We start from the raw sequence: 19,859 nt of genomic DNA, 5'->3' as shown, positions 1-19,859 counted from the left end.
CTTGGAACCGGGAGGAGAAACACCTCGGGGGGCGGGGGCCGGGGCTGCCCCGGAAGCGGAAGGGCCGCGCGCGCGCTGGCCGCCACGTCGCCAAGGGGCCGGGGGGGTGGGGGGGTGTGCCCTCCCCAAAAAGCGACGGGGCGGGGGGGGGGGGGGGGAGGTGAGCGACGTAATTTTCTTCATTGCGGTCAGACTTTTTATGATTACACGCGACGTTGCGAGTTTAGTCTGATTTCATGGGGGGAAAAAAAAAAAAAAAAAAAAAACCGGCGCGCGGCCGTAGCATCTTGGTTATTGCCAAAGTCCTCGGCTCCGCTTCTGGTGTTTTAACGGAAGAACTTTTTGTTGTTAGTATTTTAACCAACTTTTTTCCCCCCTCTCGGAATAAACTAAAAAAAAATTTGATCAACAGATACGACCAAAGTGAGTGTGTGTGTGGAGGGGGAAAGGGGCGATTGCCCCCAGAAAGGATTTTCCACCCATTACCATTACTTCCTGCTAAAAGGCTGCCATCAGTTTTCAAATTTCAGAAATGTCATGAGTGATTCCAAATACGACAAAGCCTGTTTTAATAAAAAAAATATAATAAATCCATCAGGGGGTGAAGGTGGCTATCACTCTCTATACTACTACCAGCGCATCAGGATTTGGACTTCCAGCACAAACTGAAGATAAACTGCAAGATGTAAGACACAACCAGCAAAGCTGCTCAGTGCGACCAGTACAGCACCGGACGATCGAGTCACTTTTTGTAGAGTAGTCCAAGGTAAATGACACAAATACTCACTCTGAAGGACTACTGAGTAATTTGGTGACATCTCTTCAACAGGAATGACAACCACATTAAAGAAAGAAAAACAATTCGTACTTTAAACAAAATACTCTTTTATTAAGAGTATTTTTGATTAAACATACAGAACTCAAATTGCGATTTAAAATTTTTCTCAAAAGTTTTTCCCTCTAGAAGGATGGTAACGCTATCTCAGTGCATATTGTATGAAAGGATCGTACCTCTCAAGTGTCTAGCTCATAAATCAGAGCAATCCTGCATGTACTCAGTGTGCAAGCAAAAGAAGGTAACGCTGTAATGCAATTAACATAATAAAAAATGCACCGCCAATACATACATGGTCAGCTCTATGGCCCAGCGATCCATTGAGTAGCATCACATTGAGAAGTAGGCTTAGCAGCACAGGAATGAAAAAGAAAACACAATTCCTGACCACAAAAAGGGGAGTCAGTAACAGATTCAGAAGATTTGTACAAGTCCTAAACATTCGTCCGTCGCAAGGACTGGAAAGGACTGCAAATTTAGCCACTGGTTTGGAAGATTTTTCCCAAGCATCCGTCATGCTGGGGGCAGGGATGCAGAAGTCCCACTTAAAGAGGTGATGAAACAGGTGATTCTGCAGCCCTTACGCGCCTCCAAACGTCACCATCGCAGGCAGTCTGGTGAAGCACGCACTTATGGCCAAACGACCATCCGCTATAGGCTGGCTTTTGCACTAGGGTCTTGACGCCCATTTGTTCCCTCTACCAACATGGATAAAATTGAGCTCTTGTTTTATACACATGACGACATGAACAAAGCAGCACCTGTAGGTAGCTACACCCCTGCTGCCCCTACCTGCTGGTGCAAGTTCCTTGAGCGTATTGCGTAAGTAACTACCATTATTATCAGACTTCAAATATTCAAGCTTTATATTTTGTTTACATCTGCACACAAATAGCATGGCTAAGACCTGCAATTCTGGGCCTTTTCATGCTGCTTCACTGTTAAGCAAAACCTAAGCAATCATGAGCTTTTAATTATGCACAGGACGTTTCCTAGACTTTTTTTTTTTTTTAAAAAGAATTGAACAAAAATACAGAAGTACGTTTGGTCAAGTTTATCACTGCATGTGGTACAATCAACCCTGGTTAACCGGCACACATCAATTATCTCATGATGGAGTGTCTAATGGCAGATTTCTTAAAATGAAAAATCCAGACAATTGAGAGGTATGCAGAAAACTTGTCTTAAATATTTGAAGCTACATGTGCAATCTTACAGAACACAAGCTACAGTTACAGACATAACATTAAATCTTAGCAACCGATAGTGCATAAGAACTTAAAAACAGTCAGTGAAAACAGTTCAGCCAGTGACTTCCAAAAAAGTCATGCCTCAACTGCATTGTGTGAAGGGGGGGAAAAGAAAAAATTAACGTTCTTAGGCAAGTTTAACACAAAGTTTTAATTGACATTTGAAAAGCTGTTTTATTATATATATACACTATGTATAAAATAAATTAAAAAGGGGAGGGAGGACATAGCTTTGTATATGCTTCAAATTAACACAGACCAGTAGTTCCATAAATGAACATTTTACCATCTTTGTGGTAAAAAGTTGACCTAAAAGTTCAAAACCATACAATACTTATAAATAGAAAGAGTTCAAAAGATACTTTTTTAAAAAATGGAATTTAAACATCATTTTCCCTTCCCCTACAATACACTTCAGTTTTGTATGTCAGCATCAATACATTTACAGAGTATCTGAATGTCCCATCCACACAAGAATTGATAACAAAGCAGGTAAAAGTGCTAGCGCTGTTAAAATTCAGGACTTCTCCCAAATAGCTCTACCTGCTCCTCAGCCTTCTCCTGAAATGAAGGCTATCAACATTCACCACCCAGTCTGAGGTATGGGCAGAAAAAAAATCTGCAACTGGTACTCCCCGCCCCGCCTTGCCTCTGCTAAAATATAGCAACAATCTATTGATCTGGGAATTGACAATGGTGGTGCACAATCTCCTACCTCCACTCAGCTTGTACATAATTTAATCACTATATTAAAAAAAGTTATTTTGAAACATAGTATTAATGCTTAACTTAAAACAAACAAACAAAAAACCAAAAAACCCCCCAAAAACCAACTTTAAATCTTCTTTGAAGCTATGTTTAAATGTTCTTGTTCCAGATTTAAAGCTTCACATAACACCAGACAGAAGGATGACAATTTTAAACCAAGAGAGCACCTAAAAACATACCATAGGTAAAAATGAAATCAATCATCTCTCCACTTCATAAAAAGGTAGAAACCCTGTCAGCAACAGTAGTACACTCAGAACGAACAAGGTGAAAAGGAGCATCTAGAATACTCAAGAGGCTTGCTACGCTACTTCTCTTTATTGCCCATTCTCTCATTTGTATGGATGGCCACTGCATGACGAGATGCCTGTGATAGTTCTCTTATCTTCCTTTCACCACTGCTGCCAGCTGAAGTCGTCATTGCTGCCAAAGACCAGGAAAAATCCTAGGATCGTGGCAAAGATGACTGTATTCCCCGTAAGCACAAGCGCACACGCGCCCCAGTAAATCTGTGAACAAGGGGAACTTAAGTTAGACACATTTTGAACTGAATACTGACAAGACAAAAGGTAACGTCTTAATGTCACATTCTAGACAAAGGTCACCAACAGGTCCGTGATGCGAGAACGTGGTATCTCATTATTTGTGGTTATGCCAAGAAGGCTGGGTTTACCCCAAATTACTCGACCAATTCACAGTTAGCCAAGCGGCACTGCAAGTTTCTTCTAGCTGTGTTCAAAGTGCTGGCTCACAGGTGCAGCTGTTTTGCTGTAACATCCAAAAATAGTAAAGTAAGGCTAGGCAACAGCATCAAACAGATCTGCTGCGCAGCTATACTTGCTAACCATGCTATAAGACTTTTTTAAACAGACATTTAAGGATGCAGGTCTTCAAAATGCCAGCAGATATCCCAGAAACAAAAAAGGAGGTCAGTGTTTTCCAAGGAGAGTAAGTGGCTGACTCAAAGGGCGTGAGGCATTCCAACTGACCGTCTGAGCTGTTCTTGCCTAAAGAGATTTTATGAAAGTGCACTCCATATTTTTTGACTTAGTAGTGCTCTCAGAAATTCACACAAACTAGGTCATCTTTTAAAGGATTTTAGTGAAAAGCCGTATACTAGGAAAGATGTCATGACAACTTGGAAGTTTAAAAAAAATAACACCACATACCATTTACAGTGAGTGCAAAAATGCATTGTTGATTCATGCTTCTTTAGCCCAACTATTTAACGAATTGCGTTCAAAGCATTCTATACACTTTTATATTTGGTTACTTGCCTGTTAAGTTTTCACATTATTTTCTATCTCATTTTCTCTGCATTGCATGTAGGCTGTTAGGGTTTATTCCATGACCACGTGAAACAATTGTCAAATCACAATATTCTGCCATGCTTCCGTTTCTAGTATTAGTTTTTCTTGCCAAAAGAACTCTTATTCTGCTTCCACTGCAAGCATCTTAAGTACGTATTTGTAAGACATGCTTAGCGCACAAAAGCTTTGCCTTCAGTAAAAGAACATAAGAAACAAGGTTTTCCAGGAAAACAAGAAAAATCATAGATTGAAATATTACTAACCAGTTCTGCTCTCGCAAACACTATCGGTAGCCCAAATGCTGACACAACAATGCCTGTTGTAAGAAATATTGCTAGCTCCTTGCAGGCATTACTTGTAGCATCCGTGTCATCTACTAATCTTCTTGCTATGCAGTACGGGATAGGAGAAAGGATGTAAAAAAACAGAACAAACAGTGGCCAGTACTGGCTGAAAAAGAAAGGAGAATAAAAGTTAACGTTAACTTGATTTACTTCCTGTTCTTCCTAAATGCAAGGCATTTTCCCCATCCAGCATCCACATTTGGGAAAGAGGCACACAAGCCCAGAGAAAGCAAATCCTTCACTTTGGAAAAAGCTGACATTAATCCAACAGACCATGTTTGTGAGTGGTTTCAGCTGACCTCAACAGCAGCAGAGAGCTCACTAACAGGATATTCATAAAGCAAGATTTCACTAAGGAAGCCTAACCTAATGCCACCTCACAGGATGAGCTTAACTCTTAAGTTTAACCTGTCAGCTTTACTTAAGAATTGCAGAGATACCTTTGTAGAGCCCTCACATCACTTTGCCTGTAGCTTTCAGTGCACATACGTGAAACGGAGTATTGTTCTCAGCCAATACTCAGCGGCCATGAGGTGCTGAGACTTTTTTTTTTAAATCTGAATGCAACCAACAAAAACCTACAAAAATTACGCCATCATATTTGGCAACATTTTCTTTCATTGCTTGCAGCTCGCCAGACTAGATTTCTCAGACACACCAATGCAGCTGCATTCTTTCACTGAAACTTTATTGCAGTTTGAAGGGTGACTGCATAACCATCTCCCTCCTAACACTTTGTGTCGCCAGCCCCGGTTTTGTAACAAAAGAAAGCTGGCATAAGAAAGCTAGTCATATACGTAGAGAACTGCAATTCACAACCACTAACAGGCCATCAACAGGATGTTTGACATTTGTTTAACATTGAGTAAGTGGATTTAAAAGATTTTCTGTAAAGTCAGCATTCACTTGCAAAGGGTCAAAGCTATAGGCCTAACTTCTGAATGTCTGGTCTACTACTTCTTATCTCCTGGAAACTAAGAGATCGGAATCAATAGACAATAGGAAAGTAGAGACAGCAGCCACAATTATTCCAGGCGCTGCATTACCAGGTGTGGTACACAGCCAAGGGGCCACCCGGTAACTCACCAACAGCCCAGCTACCGCTGAGTAGCCAGAGAAACTGCAAACCCTTCCCTGATAATACATACTTGCTGTCTGCTTCAGGAGATGCTATGTGCTTATCAGCCGCAGAGGAACAATACTGGAGACATGTTAGGACAGTGCATGCTTGAACAGTCTGCAGCCAGGCTGGCTAATTTAACTTTTGTTGCCTTCACTTTCATGGTGAACTAAGTCCTGGATGGTCTTTTTTCCCGCCCCAATCTTTTGAAGCCAAAAAAACCCACCCAAAAACCCCTCCTCCACACATCAGTCCATAATTACAGAAGGCAAACTATTCCGGAGCTACCGACACGCAAAAAGAAATGACGAATAGAAAGAGAGTGCACGTTACTTGTATTGGGGAAGGGCACATCCGAGCATCAAGAACATCAGTCCGACTGCTCCCCCAAAGGACAGGCTAATCAAGGCTACGAGGAGAACACAAATCGGATAAAGCGCGGGCCCGCCGCCCCGCACGGCACACCGACCGCGGCCTTCCAACAAAGGCGACCGAGGCTCCGCCGCGGCCAGAGCCCGGGCTGGGGCCCGGCGCGCTGCCCTCCCCGCGCCGCGGCAGCGCTCCCGCCGCCCGGCCCCGGGGAGCGGCAGGGGCGGGCAGCCCCTCGGGGAGCCCCTCAGCTCCCGCCCGGGGAGGGCCGCACGGCCCCGTCACCGCCGCTCCCCGCCCGCACGGCCCGGCGGGCCTCCCGCGGGGGTGCGGCCCCACCGGCCGGAGCTGCCCTGCCCTGCCCTCCCCCTCCCCGGCCGCCGCGGGGCCTCCCCAGGCAGCGGGGCGCCCGGCGCTGCGCCACCCCACCGGGGGGAATTGGGGGGGGAGGGGGGGGCGCTCCCCGCCGCCGTTACCAAGGCAACCGCTCCGCCCCCGCGCACCTTTGATGCCGGCCATGGCGCCGCCCGTCCCGCGAGCCGCACAGGCGGAGGGGCGCGCGCCGCGAAGCGGAAGTGGCGCGGCCCGGAGCCGCTTCCGGGAAAAGAGCGCGCAGACGCCGAGCGCGCCCCGCCCACCCGTGCTTGTCAGGCGCGCGTAAAGGACCAGCGGGCGCCAGCCCCGCCCCGTTCCTGTAGCGCGGGAAGCTGCCGCGCCGGCACCGGAAGCAAGGCGCCCGCCCGCTGCGCGCTGCTCCCTCGCCGCTCATTGGCCCTGATGGCTCCTGGGGCGGGGCTTCGGGGCGGTGCGCACGCTCCTCTTTGGGCTCCGACCCTTCCGGTAGGGCCAGCCAATGGGAGGCGCCGTGCCCGGCGGAGAGGGTTGACTCAGCTCAGGGCTGTCATGGCGGCCGCCGCGGCGCCCGCGCTCCTCCTGCTCCTCCTCGCCGCTGCCGCGGGCCCCGCCTGGGGCTGGGACCAGCCGGGTGAGGCGCGGACGTCTCCGCGAGCCCCTCCGCCACCCCTTCCTCCTCCCCTTCCTCCTCTCCCGCCTTTCCCGTTACTGGGGAGGCGGCTTCTTCTCCCTCCCCCCCGAGCGCTGCGCCGCGCCGCGCCGGTGGGCTAGCGGCGGCCCGGTATGGGGGAGGGGTCGTGCCGGGGCCTGCGGCAGGAAGGCTTTTGGGTTTGGTCTCCTCTTAAATCGGCTCGTGCTGCAGTAATGACTCCGCTGTGCGGCCAGCCGTGGCTGTACGCTCTGAGAGCAGCAACCCAGAGCCCCTTCCGGGGCGAGCGGGGAGCTCTGCCCTGTGCCCCTCTGCGCGTCTGACGCTTCTTAGAGCCTCGCCTCTTGATAAAGCACGCCATTGCGTCCTCTGTATTGTCAGCCTTTTCCTGAAAGGAGGCCCTTGTGGCTAAGGGGAAACGCACCTCGGCAAATGTTGACCTTTGTGCTCCCCGTTTCAGGGCGGGTTCTGCTGAGGGAGGTGCAGGCGCTGACTCTCCGCAGAGGTCAGTACACGACAGCCCGGCGGACAGCTGCAGTCCCTCAGTTACAGTGCACGGGAGGCACTGCTGGATGTTCCCGTGTCCCTGAGGTTGTTCAGTGTTACAACAAAGGTTGGGATGGCTACGATGTACAGGTAACTATTTAAAACTTGTTAAACATTTAATGAAATCCTCTTCCCCCAGACTTGGTAACTTCCGGAGAAGAGAGTAACAGGCTAGGCTGTCAGTTCAGTTTGCTTTTTGTTAGAGGACCTTTGATAACTAAAGCTTAACCTAGATACTGTTTGGGTTTTCTAGAACTACTGTATACCTTTGAAATATTCCTGAAGGCTGTAATGGAAAAACACTGCATAGTAAACCTTCATTGCTTTTGATTAAAATGTTGCTTGAGTTTATAAAATCAAACTCTTGTGAATCGTTGAGCATGCTCTTGCTTTGGTATTGCTGCGTGGATTTCCAATCTTTAGAGTAGAAAGGGCTATAAATTTGCATCACTTCAGGTCTGCCTTTTACAAACTAAATTTCATATTTACATGACTACTTCTTGCATGTTAGTGCATCAGTACTACTCAGTAAATGATCATGTATTTCTGTTTTGTTAGCTATTACCTAGGCTCCTGCCAAGAGATTAACCAGGAATCAAGGCTGAAGATAATTGTTAAAACTCATACAGTATTGTAAAAGTAAAATTTGTAAAATTTGAATTGGCAGTTGGTGCTGCTGTCCTGAATTATTAATTTAGAAACTAGTTTATTTTTCCCCAAAATATGTGTCACTTGCAGTTAGAGGTAATACCTAAGTTCAGATAATTCAAGGAAATGCGAGACTGAGGAATCTGCATATGTTCAACAGCAGAATCATGATCTGTTTGTTAAGTGTTCCATATGAATGCCTAATAATGTCTGTCCCAATTTCTTTTGATTTCTGTGTGGATATAATGGGATCAGGTGCACTGGATTTCAGGCTTCCATATTATATTATTGTAGCTGCCATCCAGTTTACAGGGGACAGGCATTTATTAAGTAACTGTTGCACAGGGTACAGGTTATTTTTAGAAGTATTCCTATATCTAAAGAAGGGATATTTGAGAAACCTGTTCAGTGAAGAAAAACAAAATCTTACAGAGTTGTAACACTTTCGTATTCTGAAAGATCAGGGGGTTTCTAACTTTCAGTATTTCAAAAAACATTCTTAGTTAATTTCAAATTCTTAGTCCTTTTCAAAATAAGGGTGCTCAGAAATTTTTTACCCTGTGGCCTTTTAGATGATTTGTTAGCAATCACAGCTTTGTTTCGGAGCATATTTGGGGAAGCAGGCGGGTATTTTCATCTCTGGAGCAGGTGGTTTTACTTTGTATTGTGTTTATTTTTTCAGTGGCAGTGCAAAGCAGATTTGGAAAATACCTACCGTTTTGGACAGATTGAAGTGAGCTGTGAAGGCTACGATTATCCGGATGATCCTTACATCTTAAGAGGCTCCTGTAGTTTGCTGTTCAGGCTAGAGCTGACTGAGGAAGGTGAAAGGAAAGTGAAGAACTCTGGAAGCTTTGGCTCAGGCTATTATCAGTTAAGGAAGGATCCTTCTGATTCTGGTGCTGGAGCGATTGTTATAATTGTTCTTCTCGTTCTTGCTTTTGGAGTATACAAGCTCTTCCTCGGTAACCAGCAGCCTCAGCAGAGTTTTGGTGACAGTGATGGATTCACTAGGCCTTCCTGGCAGAGTCAGCAGGCACCTCCTCCTCCTGGTTTTAAGCCCGGCTTCACAGGTAGGGTTCTGAGCCATTTACGGTCCTCAAAAGAGCAAGCAGGATTGTACTGTTTTATCTGCAGTAAGTGCAGGTGGGATAGGCTTAAAACCAATACATTGGCAGTTGACTCTGCTGAATTGGCTGCGGAGCCTGCAGCCAGCTTTGCATTCTGTTCTTTGTTCAAAAGTGAAAATAAGAATTTGGTTTCCCATAGGCTTTCAGGACAGGCTGTGCAGCTAGCTGCCCTTTGAACCTTTGAAATTCCATCTCCCCATGCTCTGCAAACGTTCTTTTCATACTCTGTGAAGTATGAGCATTGTGACAGGGAAGAATAATTTTCATAAGTAATCTCACGCAGGCAGAAACAAACTCGTGCCAAAGAAGCACTCTGAAAGCACTTTACAGAAGGTTCTTTCAGCCCTTGGGCTGCTGGCCCCTGATTTCATTCACAAAACAGTTGGTAGAGTTGAGTATCATGTACCAGTCCTCAGTTTAACAGGTGCTTCAGTGTAGTCCCAGTCGTTGAAAGCTTTGGTTCCCAGAGCAGAGAACAGCGTCTCTGAACTATCATTAGAGGTGCAGTGCCTGAATCTCATGTGGTGCCTTTCATCTGAAGTTGGAAATTGTATAAGCAGTGACAAGGGTGCTGCTAGGAAAAGATGCCCTTTTTCTTTTCTCAGAAAACTGGTGCTTCTTGTCACTTAATAAATGGACTGCCTTAGACAGTCATAGCGTCTAAGGGAAATAAACATTATTCATCTGGTGTCTGACCAACTCATTAAACCCTGTGAACATGTGAAATACTCACAGCACTGGAACTCAAATTATATTCTGACAGGTTGCATAATTTCCATCTTTTCTTTCTTTTGTGAGGTAGAGAAGGGGTTCTATCAAGTAAATAAATAGTGAGGGTTAAGTTCACTTAGTCAAAAGCTTATATTTTAGTAATGTTTGTTAATGCTTTCTTCCAGGTTTGCTCTAGGCACTCGGCCAACAGACAGTGCCAGTATAACTCTTTTGGATGCCCTTGTGCAGGGCATGTGTGGCAGAAACTTTCAGATGTATCTGCAGCAGAAAATTAAAGGGGTTCTGCTTCTGTATTACTAGTGGCTTTGCAAATTGGTTTCCATGTAGTTATTTCAGACTTCGGTCAGTCTGTCTATGCTGCGTGTGCATGCCACTTGCCACTGGCATTAATTGTGGTAATTACTAAGAGCCCTGGTCATAAGATAGGGCTCTGTCGTACTGGGCACAGGCAAAACAGAGTGAAGGGTTTCTTTCTTTCTTTCTTTTTTTTTTTTTTTTCCCTGTCATGTTCCTTGTCAATTAGTTGCACCCATGCATTTTCTCATTGCAGGAGTCTGAAATCCTGCAAGGGTAGGGCCTTGAAAATGTTTTCTTAATTAATACTGAAAATGGAGACACTTAAAATGCATGTTGGGAGCCATATAAGGCTTAACTTACGGCATTTTTAATAATGAGTGTCAGCAATTTCTCCTTAGATTTCAAACAGCGTAAAGAGGAAACCTCTTGAATGTGGGGCCAGCTTAAAAATATTAAGTGTTATGCTACTTCATGCATTTAATATCTGCCTTAAATTTTGACAGCAGAGCAAAAGCAAATATCGGAGTGTGTATGTCTCTGCATTCCAGGAATGTATTAGTCTTTGAAAATCTGGATGGTAATGAAAAGCAGTGTCATTCACTTATTGCTGTTAATATTTAATTTGCCTCATTTTAAATCCCCTTAACATGCAGAATGCATGCTGTGAAACTTGTTTAGCTAGCCTATCTTAATTAAATTCTGCTTTTTCTCTGTTAATGGTTTGAAATGGTCCTTAATGTTTACTCTAGATATTTCAACCAAAAATGACTCTGTTTTCTGAGTCAGTGTTCAGCCATGGTGCTTTTGAACAAATGAGTTGGTTCATCTCCCTGATTAACATCGTTTTTACAGTAAATAAAGTACTATGTTGTTGTTGTTGTTCCAAATCAGCATACTTTAATGGGTATATCATCCCAATGAGAGTTTGTCTTTCTCCCGGTGCGTTCAAAATTAAATTCAATATCAAATCCAATGCAGACTTAAACTGATCCTGTAATTTTTTTTAATCTTCCATGACTTCAAACAAACCACACCAGCTTGAAGACAAACCAGGCCCTGTGTAACTTTTACACACAAAATCTCTGGTCTGCTTGTTTAGGTGAGCATGCTTCAGGGAGACCGTAATCTTCAGTCCTTGCCTTTTACACTTTCTTATGTGTTAAACCTGTGGTTGAGCTTATTCTTGCATCCTTGTTTTTCTCTAGACCAGGAAATTATTTGGTTTTGCATCTTCTCTTTTTATTTCTAAATGGAAGACATTTGGTTCCGAGTCAGAACCTCACGTTTATGCGGGTCACGTGAAAAATCTGTGACTCTCCTCCCCCCACAGCCCACTTGATATGCTTGCGGTTTCATCAAGGTATTTGTCAAGCTTGGTGACTCATGCATAATAAAAAAACATTGCAATGTGATTGCAGTTAGCATGTCTTTTGCTAACAAATACCCAACTAGAATTACCAGAAACAATGCAAAGTAATGTTAGCCATTAGACTGAGCCACTGTTACTCAAAATGTGCAGCTGTTCTGAGTGAGATTAGAAGCAGCATGTCCCAGTGGTTAGTTCACTCTTTGGTCTTACGTACTTGATTTCTCTTCCTGTGTCTGCTTCTGGCCTGCTGGGTGACCTTGAGCAGATTACTTTTTCTTCATTTCCTTTTCTATTTTTAATCTAACTTGTCTGTTTATAACTCTGCAAGTAGGGACTCTTTGCTGTGTTTTGTGAATATCAGGGCTGTGAGATTGAGTGGAAGCTAGTTTTTAACATAAAACTCTTTACATTATTTAGTCTTTGTTTCTGTGGTTTTTTCCTGCTTTCCAAACTGTGAGGCCTTGCAAGTTAAGCTTGATCAAGAAGCTACTGAAATCAGGAGGAGTTTATGGTCTAATTTTCTATTATCTTTAACAGAGGAGAGTCGTGTTGCAACAGCTGGCCTGAGGATTAGGTGCCACTAAGTGATATGTTTTCCATTTTCATTTTGTTTAAGAAGGCAACAGCTTTGGGACTCATTCCAGTCATGGAACCAATTCAGGACCAGGATTTTGGACTGGATTAGGAGCAGGAGGCTTGCTAGGCTACTTGGCTGGCAGTCACAGGTAAAATATGCATGCTATCAGATTTTAAGTATTTAAGCTCTTGGCGGTATGCCATATGCTATGTTTACATTGTTTCTAAGCTTTCCGGCCTGTATCCTTCAAGCTATAAAATCCTACCTCTAGAACAATTTTGAGGAGCAATCTGTAGCTCCAGCAGCAGAGACATTTTAAACATGTTTCTGGGGAAGAAGAATTGGGAGGACTGAGGTACTTCATTCTGCTTTAGCTGATTACTCTGACCTGGCATGATGGCCTGCAAATGTAAAATGAGCATTTAAACATCCATCTGCAGACTGCCTTAAAACAAATATAATAATATTAAGCATAAAACCATCTGTAGATAGGTCTCCTGTATCAGTGTCATCTTTCCTAAAGTCAGTCTGGATGGCAGCTGCTCTTCTGTCATACTCAGTGTGGTCAGATTAAACAGCCTTTAATCTACAGTCTTCTAATGGCCCATGTATGGAAATCCAAGAGGTGTGGTTTTCCGAAGGGTTTGTAGGTCATATGTAAGTTGCATTTTGGAAAGACATAACGGAAACAGCATTCAAAAACAGTTTCCCTGCTGGAGTAAACATCTGCTGATCATATTTGCTAAACACTTTCAAACATTTAAAATGCATCATTTTTAGATAAACAGCTTAAAGGGAGCAATTGCTGCCATTTTAGGCTTCACTAGTGAAAATATGTGTCTCCTGCAGGGAATCTTTACAGCCCAAGCAGTTTCCTCTATTTATCAAATAACTGCATGTGTATCGAGTCTAATCCTGTAGGAATGCAGTAATATAACAAATTAAATATAACCACATACATTTTTATATATTGAAAGTTTGGAAGTAAGAGATCATGTGGACAGGAGTGTGTTAAAGCATCTTCCTCCATTGTAAAGTTTTTTGGTAGTGGCAGAAGCCTTATCAGGATTGCCTGTTTATTAAGGAAGTAAAAACTTGGGGCATAAGTGAATTTCTAAAGTGCCCAATGTGCAGTCTTGATCTCCTAGAGTCAGGTAAAAAAACCAAACACTCCCACCCCACCTCCATTTCAGTAGCCACCTCTTACTGTTCAAGATTGGAGGCCTAACTGAATAGCCAAAGTCCAAATACATGAACAAGCTTCCTAACTTGGGCTGCTTTTCTTTTAAAACAGTCTTTGGTCCACTATTTTTTTTTTCAGTCATTTGAAATGATGTGCCTGAAAATTCTGGTGTGAGATAGCTATTTGTAAATTTCAACAGCAGGAAATTCCATATCCATAGAATCAAGTAATTTAAATCAGTGAGTCAAAGGTCAAGATGTGTTAGTCTTACTGATACAACCTTTACAAAATAGCAGAAACAGAGGGATGTTTTCTTTTGTCTTACATGGCTGGGATGTAGGTGTTGCCAAAATGCGTTTAAGCTTCAGATATCACATCTACTTTCTTGTCTGACAGAATTTCAGAGCGGAAAAATTTCCTCATTTGCAATTGTTAGAATTGCTTATCCTGAAGAATGAGGCTTAACTTCCTTTTGAAAGTCTACAGATGTTATTGTGACAACACTGGATATCCTTGCTATTGACGTGTAACATACATGTTTTTTGTATTGACTGTTATTAATAGGGAGATTTCCAGCTTTGAAACAACTGCCTGCTTAGTTTTCCCTCAGAGATGCAGTCCCCTTGTTTGGAGTGGTAATTCCTTAATTTTTCGTAAGGGCACTAATGAAGCCTTCCTTCTACTCTCTTTCTTGTCAGAGCACAGCCACGTTCCCCATATTACAGTACATGGACAGATCCCACAGCTGCACCTCCAATGAATGGGCAGTCAAGCAATTCCACACAAGGCAACAGCTCAGGAACAAGAACTGCTTCTGGTAAGGCAAAAGACCTTTTAATCTCCTGAAGCTCAAGAGACTTTGACCTATCAAAAATACACAGATGTTAGCTGAGGTTCAGCAAGCATTCTTTGTTTTATTTTACCACCTGGTACAAGTGGGCATGTTACAATGTCCCTTATTTCTGTTTCCTATGGAAGCAGGGCAGCATTGTGGGGCATGAAACTCCCTGCAGGCCTACAGTGGGCATAGTACCACCAGCACTGGGTTTGTCTTCATCTGCAAGGTGCATTAGTTTAAGGCTTTCCCCTGGGGTGTGCACTACACATGCCCTTCTCCAGCAAACATGTGCAAACAGGATTTCTCTGTAGAAAGCAGGTTGTCTAATCTGCAAGAACAGAGTATTTTTCAGGCCAGTCAGCTTAACAGTTGCTTGCTGTTCTACTTTATGTGAACATGTTTAACTCGTCTTGCTTACCACCTTTTAGCCTTTTTAGAACTGGGGAGAGCCCAGTGGAAGGGCTGTGGTGGAGCTGACACCTCTTTTTTTTTTTTTTTTCTTCTTTTCCCCTTTGCAGGCTTTGGGGGCACAAAACGAAGATGAAATCCTTGATGTTATTACATCCGAGTGATTGAACTAAATCTTCCTGTGTGATAGCACTTTTTTATTAGTAGCAGGCTTCAGAAGCAGGTATGAGAAGAGGTGTGAAGGACTAGGCAAACAATTCCTTTCTTTCCCTGAGGAAATGTGGACTCTCCCTCTTGTTTAGGGTATTACAGGTGCTGGAACATCCACTATTTCACAACAGCAGCTTCTCATAAGATATGAAATAAACTCATTCAAGTTAAGAATGATGTTACAGTGCCTATATATTTGTCTATACTTGACGGATTATGGCAATGGTAGCCTTACCAGATTTTCAAAGCAAGTAGCTTACTTGTGTTCTGGTCTTAATTTCATTTAATCCAGAATTTCTGAGTTTTTCTTGGTGGTCCAGCATCTGAAAGGCCTAGTGTGTAATCCACGTGATATCTAAAGGGTGCTGCTCTTTGAAGCTACTTTTGTCTGTCTGTAAAATTTGTGTGAACATTACTGTAAGTGCAGTCAGCTACTCAGATGGGTGTTGGGGTTTTTCCTTAGTGGAAAAGAGCAAAACTAGAGATGGATAATATTAATATAATGGTTTTATCTGTGCTATGTGACTATTGGAGCCAAAATTTGCAGATTTGAGGATATTCCATGTTTTAGGATTTATCCAAGTGGCTGTGCAAACCTGGGGGATTTTGTGTATAAATTATGAAAATTAAAAAAAACCAAACCTGCAATGAAACAAGATGGTCCTCCTCTATTTTGGGCCTTTTTCTGGAAGACTGAGGTCATTTAAATGCAGGTGGCTACAGACACTTTGCCCACATTGAGGCTCCAGACTTTTCTTCTTATAGTGGATGTTAGCAATGCTGTGAAACTTCTGATGTGAACTGGCTTATACCTCAGCCCCTGTCTGTCCTGCTAGATGACTTCTCCAGGACACAGTAAACCACAGGTGCTCATTGCAAAAGAGAAGGGAACATTATTAATCTGAAGCTGGTGGTATCTCTAGAACATAGCAGGCCTTGAGACTAAGCAAAGAAAGGAAATTGAATGTCTAATGGGATGTAAACTTTCCCAAATGTACTTTTTTAAAAACAAAGTGCTGTCAAAGAGTGGAAAGCAGAGAGGCCTTGCTTTGTTCTATAATATATTCTGAGGCTCTGAGAAGTGTTATACAGGTCTTCTGTGATCGACTGCCCTGAGAGAGGCATTGCTGAAAAAAAAAAAAAAAAAACAGAGAAATTTCTCAGGACTGGCAGGGGAAGGGAGAGAGGAAGACAGAAAAATGGGCTGCTTGACCACCAGGTCTTCTCCAGAGGCCATCCTAATACAGCTTAGAAGTGTGTGTGCACAGCTTTTCTACGCTGGCAGCAGTCTGAGAAACACAGCTCTCATCCTTGTGAAAGTTCTGTGCCTGGGACTTGATGTAAACTATTACAGCAAAAGCAAAGTGCTGTTTTGCTGATACAAGCTGCATCTCCACAAGGAGATTTAGCAGGTACGGTTAGTCTAGGAAAGTGACTTGAGTGTTACTCATCAAAAAGCAACTATGTTCATTCGTGAGTACCAGAAATAATTGGCTCAAATGATAATGCCCACGTTCAGTGTCTGGCTTAAGCAACAACAAAAAAAGAAATACATAGAAATCTTCAAGAAGTCAACAGAAGCTACGAAAAAGTGTAGAGCTTGCACTGAAAACATGGGAATCATGATAAAATTAGTAACTTGAGAATAAAATAGTGGTATGCTGCTTGGAGCTGCTTGAGGATTAAGGGAAAACCATCTTCATTAATAGCCTGCTCTATCAACCTAGAAAGCAGGGAAATGGTGAAGACCTTACTGTTGGCTTATTAGAAAGTTTTACCTTTTATGAGGAAAAGTGTATGATAAATGTTTATCTTTTTGACCAAATATAGCAAAAAAATGTATTTTAAATGTGGAGTTTTTACTTATTCCTAAGTGTATTCAGGTAGAAACTTGTTACAGTCAGTGCTCTGTTTGCCAACTAATGACATAACAATGAAATGATTTTTGATAACTGTTTGGGTAGTTTGAAGCTGAAGTTTGCTCTCAAGTTATGATGTGTTATAAAATAAAAGATTCTATGAAAATGTTTTAGACAACGTTTTCATTTATATCTATAGTTTGTGCGGGAAATGTGTTTTGATGCATAACCCTGATGAACTACCATAGTTTCTGAATCTGTTTGTAGGATATTTTTGCCCTTCCCTTTGATAAAGTAATGAAGTAAGTGAATAAGGGGTACTTTTGTCTTTAAAGCACTATCTTGAGGCCTGCAGGGATGGCACTGTCTGTTTTTCAGGGTTGGCTGTGTCTCATGATCAACTTCCCAGCTGGTGTAGTAACAGCCTTTACCCCCAGGTGCAGAGCTGGTAAGCTGTATATTTTGTTTCAAGAAAATAAAACAATACTGGGAATAGAGTTATTTTATTGATTGGATTTTCAATAACAAAATACTGAACCATGTAAAGAAATGAAGGATTTCTTATAAATCAGGGTTTCACATCGGAGTCTGTAGAAAAGCTCCATTATGTTGGTGAGTTCATGGTTTTACAAGGTGATTATCTGAACCTTTCAAAAGAAGTTACGATCGCTGCTGCTGTTCCCCATTGTGTATATAGCAGAACTCTACCCTGGGATAGCTGCTTATACTGAGAATGTGTCACTGCTGAACAGAGACATGGCTTAGAGATAGAGGCAGTTCAACTTCTTTGCAGTAGTAATGTAAGGTTAAACGGAGGCCTGCAAATTCTGATATCAAAGTTTCCTTGATCAAAGATCAAGGATCTTGGTGAGGCTCCTGAATGAAAAGAACTTGTGGAAGGCAGCTTAGATCTCATACTTGTGAGAGACCTTGAGCTTCCTTCCTGAACATCTGATCTGGAAGGTCCTAGTCTTCCTTCTGCTCCTGGACAGGGTTTTGGTAGCATCTTCACAGCAACTTCATAGTTGCAAGGCATATGTAAATGCTTAAACTCTTACATGCTGTTGCAGGATAATTGCAGTTTTACTTGACACGTGGGACTAGTTCTGCTCATACTCTGACATGGCTTACATCCTCACACAAAGCTAAAGCTCATTACAGGAACGAAACTCCTGGTTTTACAGCTGACTTCCCCTGAAGCATGTGATGAAAGGAGAAAAAAAAAAAAAAGCTGCACAGAGATAAGCTTTCTCTGTGCCACTCTGTCTTGTGACTCAACCCCCAGGTCAGATCTTGGCTAGTTCTGCAGACAGTCATGCTATGCAACTTGCTCTTTTCTCTGGGTGCAAGGTGCATGATAGACTTATCAGCAAGGCGAGATGGTATGTTGTTTTTTTAAAAATGAAAAATCTTCCATGTTCATCACTTTACATCACTAAGTTCCAAAAGGGAAATTAAGCCAGGTGGCACGATTTCCAGCACTAGGAGTTGTTGCACAGGGGAATTGCTGGAATAAAGTAGCAAGCAGTGCCTGCCTGCACAGCCATCTAAAAGCTGAAAATGCAGTATTTGTATGCAGACTGTTGTCCATGTAGCACCAATTACAAGTGCTGTATTTTTCCCTCCTTAGGTAAAGCAAATTAGTATTAGCTCTTAATGTTTTCAGAGTACCTGTCAACCAGTGCTTCTGGTACAGAAATAGCCCAGCTGCCTCTAAATTAAAGTATATGAGAAAAACCACAAAAATAAATTTAAAAAAACCTCACAGAGGTGCAGTCTGTACCAGCAGACAATGCTGTTGTCTCATGTTGTGTGTAATGAAACCTATTGTTAGGTCCCTTGTTCTCCTTCCATACCTGTTGGGGCAGTTCAGAGTTAAGTGCTGCCTGGGAGAGGCTCCATATCCCTCCATGTACTTTGCTGAAACCTTGCTCTGCATCCCATTCTCTCGCGTTCCCAATATTGTGTCCGACTATTGTAGTTTTCACTTTCTGACATCTCCTTTTCTATTGTGGCTGTGTTTTGCCAGTGCTAATGAAAATAATCAGCAGGCTCCCTTTGTGGCCTTTATTTCTCGTCTCCCACTGTCTTATGTCTTACAGTTCCCCCTGTTCCTGCTGAGCGTCAATGTTTCTTCAGTAAGGAAGGGACAGACACTTGCAAAAAGTACATTGAGTTGGGAATGGCTGGAGTAGATTGAGATGAAGTCAAGGGAGCAAACTGTCAGACTGTAAATTGACCTTTGTAGGCCGTGTGTCTGTGAAAAGAACTTTTTTCAGCCTTCTGTCAGAGAAGGATTTTTGTCGAGGGTGCAGTATTGGCAGCTGGTGACTGGCAGCATGGAGAAGACTTGGAAACATCCTCTCCGTCCTACCTTAGGAATGACAAAGACTCATTCTAGTGTAACCAGGAAGCTGGCCTCGGATGTGCTAGCTCAGCCACTCCACAGACATGCCATTGCAAATCCTGTAGGTAGACGTATGTTTAAAGATACTAGATGCTTCTGAAAAATGCCACAGTGCTAGTGTCAAGCACAAGAAAGGGGACTTGGCCCTGCATCCATGTTTCTTTCCCACTGCAGTGTGTCTTGGAATGAACTGAGAAGGCCAGAAATGGAAGGGGTAGCAAGCAAGCATGATGAAGGGTAGCAAGTTTACACCTGCGCCAGCCAAAGCCAGGCTTGCAGGTGTAGCCTTTGCCCTGGTATGTCCCGTCCTTCTCACACAACAGCAGGAAATACTAGGCAGCTCTAATAGCAGTTGTATCAAGTTTATTTTACTGGGCTTGAAAGTTTCATCCTGCATCCCTAATGAAGTCCTAAGGGCAATTATTAGTGATACATATTGATACCTTTTGCTCTGAGGACCATCTCAGCCATAGTCCAATTCAGTCTTCAAACCATCCACTGTGAAGTTTGGTGGAGACAAATCACCATCTGTTTAAAGACCAGGTTCTCCAATTTACTGCACAGGGCATTTTTGCTTCTTTATTGGATTTGCCTTGACTTCCCTGGCACTGAGATTCTTGTGCAGTCTTTGCTCTACAGCTGTATTTGGATGTCAT

General features: G+C 43.1%; 2 protein-coding genes across 3 annotated transcripts; one reads left to right on the top strand and one right to left on the bottom strand.

Moving 5' to 3' along the window:
• Nucleotides 1-1,850: 1,850 nt before the first annotated feature.
• On the bottom strand, nt 1,851-6,549 carry LEPROTL1 (leptin receptor overlapping transcript like 1). The gene is made up of 4 exons (XM_075708691.1): nt 6,500-6,549; nt 5,961-6,036; nt 4,427-4,613; nt 1,851-3,362 (listed from the first exon to the last, which is right to left on the bottom strand). The coding sequence occupies exons 1-4, from the start codon at nt 6,513-6,515 to the stop codon at nt 3,246-3,248; spliced, it is 396 nt and encodes a 131-aa protein (XP_075564806.1). The 5' UTR covers nt 6,516-6,549; the 3' UTR covers nt 1,851-3,245.
• Nucleotides 6,550-6,899: 350 nt separating this feature from the next.
• SARAF (store-operated calcium entry associated regulatory factor) lies at nt 6,900-16,964 on the top strand. Of its 2 annotated transcripts, XM_075709049.1 has the most exons (6): nt 6,900-6,981; nt 7,460-7,635; nt 8,876-9,266; nt 12,338-12,446; nt 14,180-14,298; nt 14,838-16,964. In XM_075709049.1, exons 1-6 carry the CDS (start codon nt 6,900-6,902, stop codon nt 14,861-14,863), a joined length of 903 nt encoding a protein of 300 aa, XP_075565164.1. In that variant the 3' UTR covers nt 14,864-16,964. The 2 variants fall into 2 exon arrangements, with proteins under 2 accessions (XP_075565164.1, XP_075565165.1); XM_075709050.1 differs by lacking the exon at nt 6,900-6,981 and having other exon boundaries at nt 7,383-7,635; nt 12,341-12,446.
• Nucleotides 16,965-19,859: the final 2,895 nt, after the last annotated feature.

Source organism: Pelecanus crispus, chromosome 4 (assembly GCF_030463565.1).
Source record: "Pelecanus crispus isolate bPelCri1 chromosome 4, bPelCri1.pri, whole genome shotgun sequence".
Lineage (NCBI taxonomy): Eukaryota > Metazoa > Chordata > Aves > Pelecaniformes > Pelecanidae > Pelecanus > Pelecanus crispus.
This window is presented reverse-complemented; position numbering and strand designations above follow the sequence as displayed.